Source organism: Rhea americana, unplaced genomic scaffold (assembly GCF_003343005.1).
Source record: "Rhea americana isolate MKP2758 unplaced genomic scaffold, rheAme1 scaffold_11, whole genome shotgun sequence".
In the NCBI taxonomy this organism is placed as follows: Eukaryota; Metazoa; Chordata; class Aves; order Rheiformes; family Rheidae; genus Rhea; species Rhea americana.
In genome coordinates, this window is record NW_028185150.1 from 7,294,509 (window position 1) to 7,311,618 (window position 17,110).

Consider the following 17,110-nt stretch of genomic DNA (forward strand, 5'->3'; position numbering starts at 1 on the left):
ACTTGACCTCATTAAGAGCTATGCCAGAGCTGTAAAATCCTTTTCTCTATGCTGTCTTTCACACTTGGAGTTGGGAGAGAAGTGCAAGATAAGCCAGCTCCTCACAGATCTCATCAGCAGCATTAGAGAGGCAATTGGCTTGTCTAACTTTTCACCTCCACCTTATTTAATAGCTACAGGACCTTGGGATATTCACATTACTCACTGCTGATAAAGGCTTATTACCCTTATTCTGGCTGCCTTTCGAAGTCCACTGCATAGCGACACAGTAGGAGAGTCGGTCTCTCTACATAGATGCTACTATATAGTTCACCTGGGAGCTCAAAAATACAGCTGGAGAGCACGATCTATCCCTCAATGATGTACTGTACTGGAGGAGTTTTGTAAAAAAACAAGTAAGCTGGGTTTCTTGGTCCTTCATGGAAGCTCAACACAATGCTGACTTCACAGTTCTCATGGAAAGTGAAAATGTACTGGCTTTCCCTGGGTTTTGGCTTCATCTGAAGAGCTAAAAGCATCCAGCTCTAGCAGATGCAACAAATTTAGAGATCATCTAGTATGGAGTACATTAGAGCATGGAATACTTTAAAATGCAGTATAAATTATATTTCACCTGTACCAGCAATCTCATGGYACAAGTACAAAAAGGCTGAATGATAAACATTGGCTGGTAAATTAAACTTCTCGGCAACAGCTTTCTAAAAATCTGAATAATCTCATTCCAGACTTGCTACATATATAACTAGCAACAATAATATAGCTCTTTCATCCAACTTATTCACTAAATAATTACAAAGCATTAGTTTCCACTATGGCTCTTACCTAGTTTTGTCATGCCCTATCAGCATTGTATAATCCTGTTTCACCTTGAATTCTCTTAAATACTTTGCTGGCTCAATCTCCATCTATTTGCCAACTCAATGCRCTGTACACCACCTAGTTCCAGCACTGATGCTGCCTTATAAACCTTTTTTGGTGCTACATAACTGGGCRTGTGGTAATTCAATGTCCCTGTTAATTTACCAGCTATTATTCACAGTAAAACTTTGCGTGTCTTCCAGTCCAGTTCTGGAAATCAGGAATGTACTTCCTAAAGCCCACAGAGTTAAGTCAAAACACAAGCAGCTGCAGGAACAGCAGAACCAGGAATTGTATCTTTGCTTGGGTTCGTAGATTTCTATTAGCATATCTTTTTAGAGATTTTGTAAGAAAAACTGACTTTTTCAGTAACCCAGGTGTATTACATTTACTGAATACACTCTTCTTTCAAAAAGATACTTCATAAATTGTATTTTCTTATAGTCTTTTATTCTACTGTTAACTGTGTTCAGTGAATATTAGCAGACTATACAGAGACACAATTATCTTTACAAAATCCTTTCTTTTTGGTTACAAACAAGACTGTGAAGTCTTTTGCATTTAGCACACTCCTCCAAATGCATTTTGTCTTTCACTTACTCTTCCAAAGTACAGTTTATGTGTACAAAGAAAGAATAATGAGGAATAAATKGGGCAGAGGAAACAGCAGAAGTTAAGAAAAAGGAAAGAGAATCAGAGAAAAGAAAAATGTATCTTCAGAAATGGAAGAACTTAATCTGGAGAAATCAACAACAAAAACAGAGTTGTTAAAAGGCTTTAGGAGAAAATGTTAGCTGACACCATTGTAGACCTAAGATATTTGAAATGAGTAAAATGAAAGCTTTATTTCTATGAAATTTTAGATTATGATTAATGTTATTTTGGGGGGTATTCAGCAGTGACAATGAAATGATTGTTTTTTCTTTGGTTTGGTTATGTAATACGTGGTGTCTTTCTTACGCCATTCCAAACAGTTTACGAATGTGACTGATCTCCCTCCTTTTCTGAGAAGCTGATGGTTAAGTTCTTTCTTGTTCCACTTCTTGCTGTGGTTTAGAACCTTAATGATACTGTCAGATATTTCCCTAGGTTCTTAGGTAAGGTTCACTTGTATATAAATTTTCAGGATGACCTCCAACTACACACTGTAAAGACACTGGCTAGCTTCTTCTCTAAATATAACATCATTTTTAAAGCTGTCATTCATTTTTGTATGTAGCTCTGTTATTTTATGCTGTAGTTTCTCAGAGAAAAACCATCTTGCCCCAGTGATTTACTGCAGTGGAAGTTCTATCTTCTTCTTGTTCTCTCTGACGGTGCCATACCTTTTCTAGCTATAAAGAATAACCTCTGGATACACATTTTCTCTTTTTCTGATGTAGTGACATCCAAAGATAAGCAAACACTTAGCTTATAAACTTTAACTAACACATTTATTCTTAGGTGCCCTAACAAAACAATGCCTCTTCTTTCAGAGGGTATCACCTCTCAAAACATCTTACTTCCTCTCCAAAAAATCCTCAGCTTCTCAAAAAGCTGTATGCTCAATTCCTGCCCAGTAACAACTAGGTCAGGTAGAGTAGGAAGAAGCTTGTAGGAGCAAGGACTATGGAAACTTCTCCAAATTAGAGAGGCCTGTTAGCGCAAACAATTATGATCAGCAATATAAGGGCTGATAGTGCTGGGAGGACTGTCCTTGATCAGTGTGGAAAAAGACTTGCTTCTGTCTGAACCGACTACAAAGGCAGGGGCAATGCCTTTGCAGTCTAATGACAGTTAAAAAATAAACTGTAGTTAAAATTCAGACAACCACCAATTTTTTCTGAAGTCAGAAGCAAAAGGAAACTGTCAGCAAGGAAAGCCTAGTGACTGAAGTCTAGTGAATTTCTAGGTAAGTCAAGGTTAGTTATATTAACTACATTTTCCATATGTTTTTTAGATTTTTACATCACCTTCTCCATCTTTTATGACCATTTTCCTATGCAAACAAGATTAAGCAACTGGCAGGAAGAGTGAAACTGATTAGGCACAAAGTCCCCTCAGAACATTTCAAAGATGCTGTTTGTTGTAATGGCAAGTAAAGCTGTTTCAGACAGCAGTATGATTTTAGAGTTGACTTTGACCTTTTCCAGTTATGCAAACTATATATATTTCATCCAGTTATTTGCAAACAGAATATTTTGTCAATAACAATAAATAAGAAGAAATGTATTCGGTATGACATGATGATATGTAGATAGCTGAGATCTGGGGAAAATCTGTTGGACTGGGAGCTCTCTCCTGACATAAAGTTTGGAAAAGGATGTTAACTAGGGAGGTGCTTTCTGTAGACATTATTTCTTTGATACCAGTACTTTCTGAACAAGCTGAGACYTAATTCTGTAGGTCAGTTTTGAATAAAATTTGAATAGTGACTCTCATGTGAAGTTTCAGGTGTAAGTTAACCGAACAAAAAAAAAAAAAAAGATCCTATTTCATTGACTAGCACAGATGTCTGAAAAATCAGAGGTTATAATAAAGCAAATGGTTTTTTTCCAACTTTGATTGCTTTGAGGGAGGGAAGTGCTAAGAAGATTGCCTTTCCCTAGGTATTAAAAGGCATGAGAAGCAAGAACTTCTCAATAGAGTCATCAGTTATCAAAAAGTATAACTCTAATTGTTTAAGTGATGAATGCCCCTGAAATCTCTACTTCCTTTGGCTTCCACAAAAGCATAAAATGCTAAATATCTTGCAGATTTTGTCCATGACTGTAACAAATTCCTAACTCTCTACTCTTTCTAGGAATTGTRTTTAGAGTTAAGGGAGAAAAATACAGAGATAAAAGAAGAACTTTTAATTTGCTGATGGAAAGATCTTGAGAGATGCTTTTAACCTTTGCGATGACCAAAAGAGAGAGAAGTTTTGAATCCCCATCATAATACATTTTTTTAACGTGATATTCATGGTAAAAAGTTATTTCTAGCCAGGACTATTACAATTACAAGGGGCACTACTTGTGAAAAAAAGGCTTGGGGAGAAAAATGTTAATCAGAGAGTTTGTTTGACAAAGTCTTTGAATAAAAGGTCRTGGGTCAATACATCTGAACTACATTTACAGCCCTGTCAGAGATTATATCAGTTCAACGGCCAAAGGTATCAATCTTAACCCACAACCAAGTTAATTATTAATCAAAATGCAAACCTATACATGATAACACTTTATAACTTTCTCAATAACAAGTTTGTAGCTAGCAACCTAAAAATCTGACATAGCAATGACTGAAAAAATTAACTAACCTGGAATTCCTGTTTCTTCTCTTCAATTTCTAAAGATAAATAAGATTAACAAAAGTAGCTATGGCTACAATCACAAATACAGTCATTTGAGAATATCTGGCAATGACCCCCGTCAGTCCTGAAATCAACTTATTCACATATATTTTAGCTATTTCTTCTTGTTGAAATCATGTGTTCCCTTATTCTTCACTTGCTCTGAACAAGATCCCACCTAGCCACTGCCACTAAAGGCACAGCAAATACACACAGCTATTCCATGGAGACAAATGCAATCATCTAGGAGCAGCCCCTTCCMAGAAAGTATGCAAATGAGGACTTTCTCCTACAGGTATAGAATACAAAATACTCTGACAAGACAAACTGTAAAGTCCATTTGTTACCCTAATGCGCTTTCCATATTATAACGGTGAGACAGCTATGAAGCAATGTGGCTAGGCAGACTTTTACCCTCCTAAACAAATAGCAGACTGTTTCCTTCCTAAACAAAATTACGTGCAACTGTTTTAAGTATCTACTGTCAATTTAAAAAACCCCACCAGTGAAATCCCACCAAAAAGGTATGGTGACAGTAAAAACCTTGAATGCAAATCTAGGGGTACAAAAGAGAATTTGAACAAGGTACTGTAAACTGTATTAGTAGGCTGTATCACTTGCTTTACTGCTACTTTTCTCTTGAAGAAGAAAGTACCCCAGGAGTCAGGACTGGGTCCTGTCTTGTTCAACTTACTCCTCAGTGACCTGGATGAAGGGACAGAGCGCCTCCTCAGCAAGTTTGCTGACGATACCAAACTGGGAGAAGTGGCTGATACACCAGAGGGCTGTGCTGCCATTCAGAGAGATCTAGACAGGCTGGAGAGCTGGACGGAGAGGAATCTCATGARGTTCAACAAAAGGAGGTGCAGAGTCCTGCACTGAGGGAGGAATAAGCCCGTGTTCCCCCAAGCTAGGGGCTGACCTGCTGGAAGTCAGCTTGGAAGAGAAGGAGTTGGGAGTCTTGGTGGACAACAAGTTGACCATAAGCCAACGATGTGTCCTTATGGCCAAGACGGCCAATGGCATCTTTGGTTGCATTAGCAAGAGCATTGCAGCACGCTGAGGGAGGTGACCCTGCCCCTCTACTCAGCCCTGGTGAGGCCACACCTCAAGTACTGCATCCAGTTCTGGTCTCTCCAGTCCAAGAGAGACATGGAGCTACTGGAGAGAGCTCAGCACAGGGCTATGACGATGATCAGAGGAYTGGAACATCTCCCTTATGAGGAAAGGCTGCAAGAACTTGGCCTGTTTAGCCCAAAGAAGAGCAGACTGAGAGGGGATCTTATCAATGTCTATATCTGAAGGGAGGGTGTCAAAGGGATGGGGCCAGACTCTCTTCAGTTGCCATGTGACATGATGATAGGCAATGGACACAAACGGAGATACAGGAAGTTCCACCTGAATGTGAGGAGGAATTTCTTTGCTGTGAGAGTGACAGAGCCCTGGCACAGGTTGCCCAGGGAGGTTGTGGAGTCTCCTTCTCTGGAGATATTCAGAACCCTCCCGGATGCAACCCTGTCTAACAAGCTCTAGGTGACCCTGCTTGAGCAGGGAGGTTGGACTAGATGATCTCTAGAGGTTTCTTCCAACCTCAACCATTCTGTGATTCTGTGATTTTATAGCAATAAGAGCAGACAACATAAGGACAAATCACTATTATGTTCCAGTTTTAATTAAAAATGCTGAAATAAAATTTTTTAAGAAAGCATTTCAGAACTGATAGGCCGCAATATCAAAAACCACAGCTTATTGGACTCTCTGTCAGCTTAYGCACATACTTTTAGGATAGGCAGATGGAGTAAATATGCATATGAGAGGAGAAAGACTTACTTCAAAAAGTCTGCCATGATCCCATGACCTAAAACAACGCAGCTTTCAGAAAAAGCTTCTGAAAAAGCATTATTTTGGGGGTAAAAGCTCTTTTCAAGGTTTCAGAATTCCAACTCCCTTAGCCACATCAATACAGGATTGCAATAAAAYGTAAATGAAATAGATTTCTAGTGTATGAGAAGAGTTACTGCCTCAAAGACTGAGAGGGTCTTAATATAAAAAGGTCCACTTAACAAATATAGGATGAATTTTGGAACCAGGGTATTATTCAGTCTCTTACTCAAATACAGTGATTCTGGAGAGAAATAGTCAAGCTGCTAGATCTACTGATTGATGACATGCTCATATGGTACACACTTGAAGACATGGACTTCTGACTGTCTGAGCTGGCTGTTAGTGTTACGAACTATTGCAGACATCCTACATTTTTGTTTTTCAATTTATGYAACTGAATTAATTACAAGCCAATATGAAATAATTATAAAAACCGAAAAAAAGCTGTGTTAAGACAATCTTCTTTATTCACATAAAATACTAAGCTAATGCTTTGGAATTAGYCAAACACCCGAAAAGGCAATGTCTACTTACAGGAAAATTGTTTTACATATTTTTTCTAAAAAGGCCCATTCTCCTCCCTGTCTGAAGCAGTTCAAGCTATCAGATCAAAACCTTCTGAGGGCCCTACACTCAGCTACATAGGTGATCTAGTGAGAAAACAAGATGTAGAGTTAGAATTGTATCAAAGGAACAGTAGGGAAAGATAGTAAGTCTTCAATAGCAAAAAGGCAGGCACATGAGCTGGAGTCAATTGCCTAACCTGTTGCTTTCAACCTTCTTAAACTAACTGCTTGAGCTTTTTATTTGCATCTTGTCAAGCAAAATGAGGATATTTTTTTAAAACTGCTTGAATAAAAGCAGTTTTACTCCAGGTTTTAACTGTGACTGTAATTTGGAAAAAAAAAGTTTGCTCAGAAAATATGTAACTCATGCAGATAGGAAGCAGCAAAAAATCCATTTATTTCAACAGAATTTTTCATTCCTAAAAGGCATGCACACATAACATTCAAAAGACATTGTTTGGAGCTCTTCTCTTGTGTTCAAGGACACAACAAATTTATATCACAATGATCTTTGGGACAGTGAATTGAGCACATTGAAAATAAGTGGGTTCACAGCTATAACAGATTGTGGCTATGTTCCTTCCTTTTCCCATTGCTGAAAGTTTATCCTCCAGTAAGAAATTACCAGGGCATCTTGCAATAGGAAGAATTAATGAATGAACGTATTAGTAAGTGTTTCCTATTGCAAGGCCACCTGCAAATTCTTTATAACACTTGTAAGGAGTTTACAAATCTTCATTAGTTACATAAAACAGTAAAGAAAGTTTGCTTTTTCTGAATATACTATTTTACCATGTTTCAAAATATAACAGTAGACAGACTTAAACACTAGCATGAAACAGAGCCAGCAACCCTTTGTGTACTTACCATGTACCACATGCTTGGCCACTTGGGATCATTGAAATAAGTAGATTGGGTACCACCAGGTTTATAATCCCTCTTTATCCTTCTTTTAACCACCTGCTGTTGTATCCACTCCACCTGCCAACAAGGAAAACATGTGCTTAAGTGTTAGGGTTCTACGGAAGTTATCAAGAAATGTGGGAAATCTTGGGAAGTTTCCCATTACCAGTCCAAGATGTATTTCATGTTAAAGAATTCATTTTGACGGTGGAAATGCACAGCTCACCTTGGTGTGCTGTTCACTATGAAATACATCAATTTAGTTAGTGCTACAAGTCTCCATGAGCAATTATTTAAATCCCTACTAGAAGGATTTCATTGGCTATCATCCTTTGAATAATGCTGTTATTTTATTATTTTTCATTATCAGACTAGCTCCTCTTTCAAATTTATAAACTGTTTACTTCTACAAAGCTTAACAACATATCACAATGAGAAATTAATTGTTTCTGACAGTTTTCCTTTTTTTGTTTAAATTCATTCTTGAAGAAAAAATATTTAGTAACATACTTAAATGTTTTATTTAACTACTACCACTTACGTGGTTTGACCACTTGCAGTGAAGAAACAAAATTAAACTGTATTTTATAACACTGAGACTCCTCATCACTCATCCAGGCTTTTGGGGACTTCTTTTTATACTACAGTGCTYCCTAGAAAGAAACAGCTGGATACTGAGCAACAGGTTAAATTAAAACAACATCAAAAAGGGAGCTTGAAACAGAAAAATAAAGATCAGAGTTAAAAATCTAGTTCTGGAAGCCAGCTTCTGGTCTGTCAGGTACCTCTTTAAAGATTCATGACACATCCAGGAGGAGTGACACCGAAAATGACATCAACCTTACGGCACATCATTTCTGTCTAAATGGGAGCTAGTTTCTATAAATGTAGATAATATCTACATGCAAACTACCCGCAGACAAAGCAAGGTTATATTTACATGCATCTACCTTCCTGACAGCTCATATTCCTGCTGAATTGCTTCAGGGGATATAATGGTAAAAATTCAGTTCACATCTTCCCAAGCAAGACAGCCATTTCCTACCGGTAGCCAATTCTGCACCTTAGATTTGTGCTGTTTATGAGTATCTGTGCATTCACAAACACATACATATATACAAAAGAAATTTATTTTCAGCTCACATATCATGACTTGTCTTTGTCACTTGTCAGGGATAGTATTAATGTTCTACCTTGGTAGGCTAATGTCTCCACTATGTATCCTCAACTCCAAATTGTGAGATCCTTACGCAGACAAAATGCCATTGATATTAACAGAAATTTGCTTGAGATCCTTACTACCTTGGCTTCTGACCTCTCCTTCTAGGTGAAAACATAGAAAGGCATTCCTGAATTCTGCTTGGGAGCATTCCTACAATATTGCTTCTACAGGTTGGCAAAGGTTAGTGATTTTCTTTAAAAAGAACTGAATTTTTTGCTTCACTAAGAATTTGCCAAGGGTCAACAGTATACTTCCATGTGCTTCTWCAGGAGAAATTACGCATCTGAACAATACAGACTATCTATCTGCTAATGCTCACAAACCATTTCTCTGGTAAATCTTCTGGTAAATCCCTTTCAGCTTTTGAGAGAATTGAGAAATTGGGTAAGGTACTTTTCTCTCCTGGTTACTCAAATCCTCTTTCAGCTTGGGCTGACATCCATTTTGGTGGACTTCCTCTCACAAAGTCTACAGCTTACGGCCATCTCAGATCTTACATGATCCAGAGGTCCCTTCAGCAGGAAAAGGCAGATCATCAGTCTCCAGTGCCATCCGAGGTAGCAAAGTCTGAGGGCCTGCAAGACGTACAGAGTGTATCTGGCTAGAGAGCAGAAGAGTGAGAGCCAAAGACTTTGGCAAGTGCTAAACCTTAAGACTGAGGAGACCGATTTAAAGAGGGATCAAGATCCCTTTTAACTGGAGCTCCTCCCCATCAAAAAAAGGCTGACACTTGACAGATTTATCATAAACCTCCTCCTTGTCACCTGCTGCTAACACATGCCTTCTCRTCCAGAACACCACAGCAAACTTTTTTTTTTTCTCTTTCTCTTGAGCTTCCGTTCTCACAGGTAGCCCAGCGCTCTCAAAGAATCTGAAGCCACTTCAGATGTACCACGTACCACTTCATCTCTGACTCTGTAGCTGACTCTGTTTCAGAGTCAGTGACGAACAAAGCTGAATAAGCAAGCAAAGGTGCTCTTTATAGTATACACAGGTCTGCCTTCCAAACCTTTCTATCAGATCTGGCTAGTATTACTAGAACCATTTTCAGCTGAATGAGAGGTCTAAGACTTCTATGCTGGCAGAGTACTATCACCTTAATTAATTCCTTTGCTGCAGAAAAGAATCACATGAGCAGGTTACCATGTCCTTAAAAGTTATGCTGAGAGTGGTTTAAGCCAATAAATTTCAACCCTGCACATGCTATGAGCACATACAGAGCATGCCAGGTCATGTAGGGCAATTCATTACAAAACTTATTCATAACTGAGTCTGCAGGGAGGAGGTATAAATGGCTATTTTCTTGATCTAATACTGGCGTAAAGATGTCCCAAAGAAAAAAGAATAAGATAAACTCATCAGAAGTTTAAAATTTTACCGTCCCCACCACTGCTAACTCCAATTTAAATGCATGAAAATTAGTGGAAGAAGGTAGGCACCAATACTGTTATTGCTTAGCGGAACTGCAAGTAAAGATCCTATGGCACTTAAATTGGCATTATGAAGTCCTCTGCATCAGAACTGCTACAAGGATTATCATTAGCAACTGTGAGAGGTTTCTAAAAAACTTCTTTATTTTGTATATGTAGCCAGAGAAGTGGAAATTAGTCCAGGAGACTGCATAACAGAGACAAGTTTAAGCAGAACTTGGATAGCCTAATAGCATTTCTGTAAGGAGGAATCAGAAGGGTTTTTCCTGACAAGACAAATTCCAAATTCTTTACTATTCACTGTGAAAATATGTATTTATTTAATGTCTATTCAGCTGTAAATATCTGCTGGCTATTAAAAAAACTGAAAGTAAAGTCAACATAGTGCTTGCGGAGACTGATATATCCATACACTGATGTCTCAAAAAAATGCCTGTTTCCTTTGTTTCAGATCACGTTATAGAGAGCACTTATCAGACAGTTCTTCAGTCCAAGCAATCATAAACATCTCATTGCACCATCCCAGTTTTTGAAACAATAACTTGACACATAAATAATTTCTTTATATGTATATATGTAGGTATTTCTGTGCATGCATATACTTATACCAGAGCTTGCATCAGCTGAGTTAATCTGCAAGTCAGTGTTATCTTAGGTGGTTAGATTTTAGAGAATAACAGACATTCTTCAGTATCTTATATACTGCCCTTAACAAAAAAGTTAAAGTGACTGTGCTTCAGATAATGTGTCACAGGACCTGCCCCTACAACATACTGGATTTTATCCATCATTTCAGTTTCCTCAACTCCTTGCAGAGTTAGGGAAAACATATGAAAGAGTCATTTTGTGAAGGGCTGTCCAGCTTGCATGATCAGACCCAAAGCCAGAAAAAGAAATAYAATTTCTCGTCTTCCCACATGGCCAAGCGCCAATTTTATGTAAGCATAAAACTGTTATAAATAAAATAGCCATTTGATATCCTACAAATACAGAGAGGGACAAATGTTTGTGTGAGTAAGCATAGGCGAGGACACTGCAGGTAGCTCTGTAATGATAGAACCAGCTTACAGCTACCCACAAATGTCTAAGGGGAAGTGAAAATGGCCATTCGGACTCTGTGCCCTTCCATGAGGGAGACAGGGCAGGATGTGAGATAGAGTAACCCAAACCAACACAGTACATCTGAGCACAGTCATGATTATAGCCTTGTCTGTAGGATTTTTCACAAACATCATCTGCTGGGATCTTGATAAATGCTTTACAATTGCACTGAAAATGTACCGAAATACACATCTGGAACATAATTAAAACCATCACAGGAAACCTACTTTCTCAGCTGAGAAGTGAGTGCATAAAATTTAATTTACAGAAAGCATCATTTCTATGGAAATAGAATAGCTTACTCTATTGAACTACAGGGTTCGTTTTCTTTTCTCTAACAAGTGAACAGAAAAACCTGTCAATAGTCTTCTGTCTAAAGATTGTAATTGTACAATCACTGAGTATATTAATGAAGAGTAGGCCAAGACTCAGCAGTTATTTTAGTACATTGGCATATATTTCCTTYGACTATTTTATGGGTATTTTATTCACATGTCTCTGTCAGATGCCTGGTGTATCTTGGATTTCTTTGATTCTGCATGAAAAGAGTTCATTTGTATAAAAATATTTTCTTTTAAAAAGTGTCCACCCTTCCTAGCCCATAGGCCTTGAAGGAAAATCTCTGGAGTAATTGATTATACAGATTCTTATTTCATGCCAAAAGGAGACTCTATGCAAACAATGAAGCACATTTTAACATTTCCATAAAGTCACACTTACTGTGGGGGAACAGTGCACATTTTCCCATTGACTTCAGTTTTGAAAGTTCCATTTCCTGAATGTCTAGAAATCAAAGCCAAGCCAGATTGGAGACCAAACTATTTAAAAAAATCATCATTCCCAGTCTCCTCACTTCAGCATTCACAGGGTTGTTCTGCACACGATGCAGCTCTTCTTCAGAGACCTGCAGACCTGCATGAAACTATGCTATGGAATAAAAGCTCTGAGCTATTTCAAGCACACCATTCTTTTATTCTCTTTAAGTGCTAAAAAATATAATGAAATGTTATCTCTATGTGAAACAAACTATTTGCTATTATTTCCCCTCTCATTCATTCAAAAAAAATTCATAGAAAAGTAGCCCTATATAAGAATGTTGCTTAGGACTTTCTCCAGTGCAATAAACCACAAAAAGAAAAAAAAAAGTTGGAAAAACAGGGAAAAAACTATCATGATAAGAACTCCCTCCACCTGTTTATCAAAGCAATGTAATTTTTAACATGTACATACACTGGATATTCTTGTGAATGAATGTATTTTGKTTTTGAAATATATGATGAGGAGGTCCGCTTGAGTAAATATTTTCAAATTGACTAGAAATGTACTATGTAAGTAAATTCAATATATGAAAATGTGATTATTAAATAGCAGAAGTTATAGACAAATTAAAGGCATCATTTTTTCCAGTATGAGGAAAGCACATTTAGGAAAAAAGAGACCCTAACTTTGAAGTATGGAATAAATTTTATATGCAGAATCTCTTATTTTAACATCCCAGAATGAAGCATGAAGGTGTGGATCTTCAGTCTATGAAGAGGAGCTGCTGAATGTGCCACTTTCAGATAAAGTCACTGCTTTATCCCTTGTGCTGTCATCACTCACCTCAGTCTGTCCTATGTCCGTAAGAAGAAATTAGAAATTCCTGTGCAGATAACAAGAAAGCAGGTGTCACAGCAGCCTCGTAAATTAAAGAGAAAAAGGGGAGAGAAAACTCAGATAGACTACGTGGAAAATACAACCAAGCAAGAAAAGAATCTGTATGAAGCCAGGCTGGATGAGTGAAAGGGGCAACACTCATTATGTGGCAAGCTAACGCTGGACAGCATTGCTGCACTTTCACTTAGAGTTTGTCAGTAGAAGGAATTATTCTGGCACAGCTGCCTGTCTCCCGATGTGGTGTCCTCATGCTACACCTTGTAAACTTTACTCTTTTCTAGTTTGAACCATCTTCATGTTTATCTGTAAGTGAATTTGAATATATCAAGTTGAAAATGGACAGGAGTGAAGTTGCGACACTCTGAGACAGCAAATGAGAAGGGTATGTATGGGGAAAAAAATACCTCAACTCTGAAGCAGGGAATAAATTTCCTACCCAGAATCTACTATTTTATTAGACAATAAGGACAAAAAAAAAAAAAAAAAAAAAAATTGTTCCTATGGGTCATGACAGCAGAATTCAGTCATTTATATATATCTTAGTTGTCCTGTCATGCAATTATCTGTGGTACAGTCTCTATTTAAACATATCAGTTAACAAGACTCTCTGTTTTTATTTCATATACCAATGAAAGAAAAAGAAGTCAACAATTTCAAAATTAAAAAGCATCCAGAGGATACCTCAATATCCATTGGCTAAATTCTGGATATTGAACACTTGAGACCCGAACTGTTCCTCAGTCACACAGAAACTGCAATTGAAACCAGTGACACCTTCTCTTGCCTATGTGCAATGTCACAAAAGTAAGACCCCCTGAAGCTGGACTATTCTGTTTGTTTTTTTTCAAATCATAACTGAGTACCAAACTACTTTCCTAACCTATCAGTATGCTCTGACTCCTAGTAGCAGCAGCCACTTTGCACATAAAAATAGATGAAGACAGYTGGATAAAGTAGCTGTTGACACAGGTCAGGAGCATGGAAAATTATTGCAGATATCATTTTATAAACTGCAGGGGTCTAAAGCAGCATAAAAAGTCAATGAATTCAGCAGTGCTAAGAGATGTGTTTTCGCTGATTGACAAAGTGTTTCTTCAGCAAGGGTCAATGACAATCCACAATCAAAGCAGTTGTCAATATTTGCTATACATACTCTGAAAAAAGCAAGATAAAAAAATAAACAGATATTAGGATAGGCTTGGGAGAGGAAAAAAAAGGCAGAGGAGGAAAGGAAGTAGGAAATGTTTGAAATTACCATTTATGCCCAAACACGTTCTATATAACAGTAGGGCAAGCTATAATAGCCTGAGTCTGACCTATGGAACAAAACTGAAATTCAGTGCATATTTTTTCATCTCACAGCCACAGAAAAGCCAGTCAGTCTTGATATGAATAAGAGGTTTCTATCTACTTTGCTAAATACAAATAATATATTACAGCACTGCAACCATACCTCCACGTACAGGAGGTGCATTCATCTAAAGATGTGCATTTTAACAAACGTAAACCGTTTGCCTTTCCACTGCACCCTTCTCATCCCACTTTAGAGCCCTTCACAAATGTCAGTACATCTCAGTCTGCAACTGTGTGTGGCTTCAACAGTGTATTTCTGCTTTAGGAACAGAATTTTAGAGAACAGGAAGAAGAAATGGATATCCCAGGAGAAGGTGGTGATGCAGTCTCTCTGCCCCRGGAGAGTTTATTAGCAGCCAGAATCGCTGGGGAAGACAGGCATCACACCAAAATTTGGAGAAGCTCAACTTGCCTGTAGCCAGCTAAGACTCATGTCCCACTGGAAAGGCGGGGAACAATGAAAGTAGCTGCAGCAAAAAGACCCCACATCTTTCCTCCTTGGGGAAGTCTCTTACTAGGTTTCAATTCATGGATGCAACTGCAGCAATGGCTGAGTGAATATCAGTGCAGCCTCTACCCAACCTCCTCTCTTGAATGCTGTACCACAGTGGACCACAGAGCAGCACAAAATTACAAGCTGAAAATCACACCGTAACTTTGTGGCAGAGATGAGAACAAGTTCCAGGGAGCCTGGAATTCCTCTCTTGTGGCTTCTTGCAGCACTAGCCCTTGTTTTATACAAAGTATATTTCAAGTACTTCGCGATTCTTCCCTTCTTCAGACATGGAAAAACACAGGCAGCTCAAATGCTACTGGTTCATTTTCTAAGATAATTCAAGCCTGGAAAAATCAGGAAAGATTTTCACTGCAACTTAAAAGCAATTGTCAGATTTCGACACGCTACTTATTCTATCATTCATGGTCACACTTCATATGTAGTTTAAAAAAAATATATAAATGATAGATTTACTTGGTTCAGTATCCAAAGCTAAGCTTACACTATTACATACACAATAGTGTATTTTGACTTGGTACAGAACAATAGTCTTAAGAATCTCAATACAGCATGAAGATTAGTATTAATATCACTCTGAATGCAAATTGATGTGTCATAATTTCATCTAACTTATACTTCAAATTGCATCTTCTTAATAAACTGAAAACCTGATGCTGAATCCAGTATSTGCTCTACTAGGGAATGAAATTTTAAACTCTGAAACTTAATTAGCTTTGGAGTCTGACATCTGGCAGTTGAACTATCTTGGTTTTTATATTACTGTAGCAATAATAATATAAAAAAATTGTAGAAATTTCTAATAGGTTTTTTTCTTTCCTTGGGCTAGTTCAATAACTCCTGTCATGAATCATTTAAGTCCTTCAGATATCTGCACAGGCTAATTTCAGATGGCCTTAAATAATGTACTAAACAAATTCTTAGTAAGATAAATCTCCCACTGGGCCACATTTTGTCATCAAAAATACCACCATAATTCCAAGGGTCTAGATTCAGTTGAAGGTTTGCCATGGCATCTGTTGCCATAGATATCCACAGCAATTCAGCAAAAGAACTGAGAATTATTGAGACAGTAGAAATATTCTATAATTAAGTGATATATAATATCCCACAGTGGTATACTGGTATTATCAAAGCAAATACAGGATGATTCTCTTGAGTATTCTCTTTGCTGGCCAAAAGGCATTTGAGATAGCCCTCATATACTATCGTTGCTTTCTGCATTTCTGCAAAAGAAGAAACTACCACCTATTGCTCAGTGTTTCCTGTGCCTTTGCTTAATGATGCTTTGCCATTATGAAAATAAATTCACTGTGCAAAAATTCAGTCACAAAAGCATAAAACAAATACCAAATCAAGCAGTCTTCTGATATTAGAGTGCTTAAGCYACCGAAAAGTTGATCACATTTTGTTTTTTTCATCCTGTATCCCTCCTGCTTAGTACATCCCTAGCTACAAGAACAGGACCAACTTTTTTCTTCTTCAAACGTATTTTGTTTATAGCCTTTACCTAGAAGTACATATTTAGATTTCAGAATTGGGCCAAAGGTATTTACCTCAAGCTTCACTTCTAGAGTTTTGAAACACAAAAATAATTGGGTTTTGCTCTTTATGGAAACAGCAATGGCATATTTTATACTACCCCATTTCACTATTTCTTTGGTGCTACGGGGGGCAGGTTTAGCTCAGTTGGTTAGAGTGTGGTGCTGCCARTGCCAAGGTCGTGGGTTCAAACCCCGTATGGGCTATGCTGAGGGTTGGACTAGATGATCTCCAGCGGTCCCTTCTACAATTCTATGATTTCTGGCACAATTTGATGAATACTCCTATTTCTTCCATGGCTAGCATGTTTTTCTCTGATCTATCACTTCAAATCAAGACCATGGAATCATTAGCAGTCTCCTCCTTCACAGGCTGTAGTGCAAAAAGCAGTAGGAGAAATGTCCTGACATTGATGATTTAATCTTTTTTCTTTGACTGGTGACCTAACTCTATCGCACAGCTCCTCGCCCTGAACTGGAGTGGAATTTGGAACAGGCAGTGAAGTTTCCTGCTATTGAAATACCAGTTACTGCAGTTCTTAAACATCATCATCACCTTCTAAAACACTTTGCGAAGAGCTGTCCGTGAAAGACCTATGTATCCAGTCTCAGGGAGATCTGCAGTCAAGTCCCCTGCACAAATGAGAAAGGACTGAAGTTTCCTTCCCTAAGCCAGTAAGCTGAAGAAAAGTGAATGTTATCTTCCAACAGAAGTGCTACTCTCACACCTCAAGAACTGCTGACAGTGCTTCCATTGAGGTGGTATCTCTCA

At 37.9% G+C, this 17,110-nt stretch overlaps 1 protein-coding gene across 1 annotated transcript in view; it reads right to left on the bottom strand.

Moving 5' to 3' along the window:
- The window catches only part of PCSK5 (proprotein convertase subtilisin/kexin type 5), a 248,905-nt gene that overhangs the window by 192,205 nt on the left and 39,590 nt on the right, over window positions 1-17,110 (bottom strand). Inside the window, exon 3 of the mRNA XM_085313604.1 lies at window positions 7,486-7,599. Within this exon, the coding sequence (XP_085169730.1) occupies window positions 7,486-7,599 (114 nt within the window). The remainder of the gene's footprint in view (window positions 1-7,485; window positions 7,600-17,110) is intronic.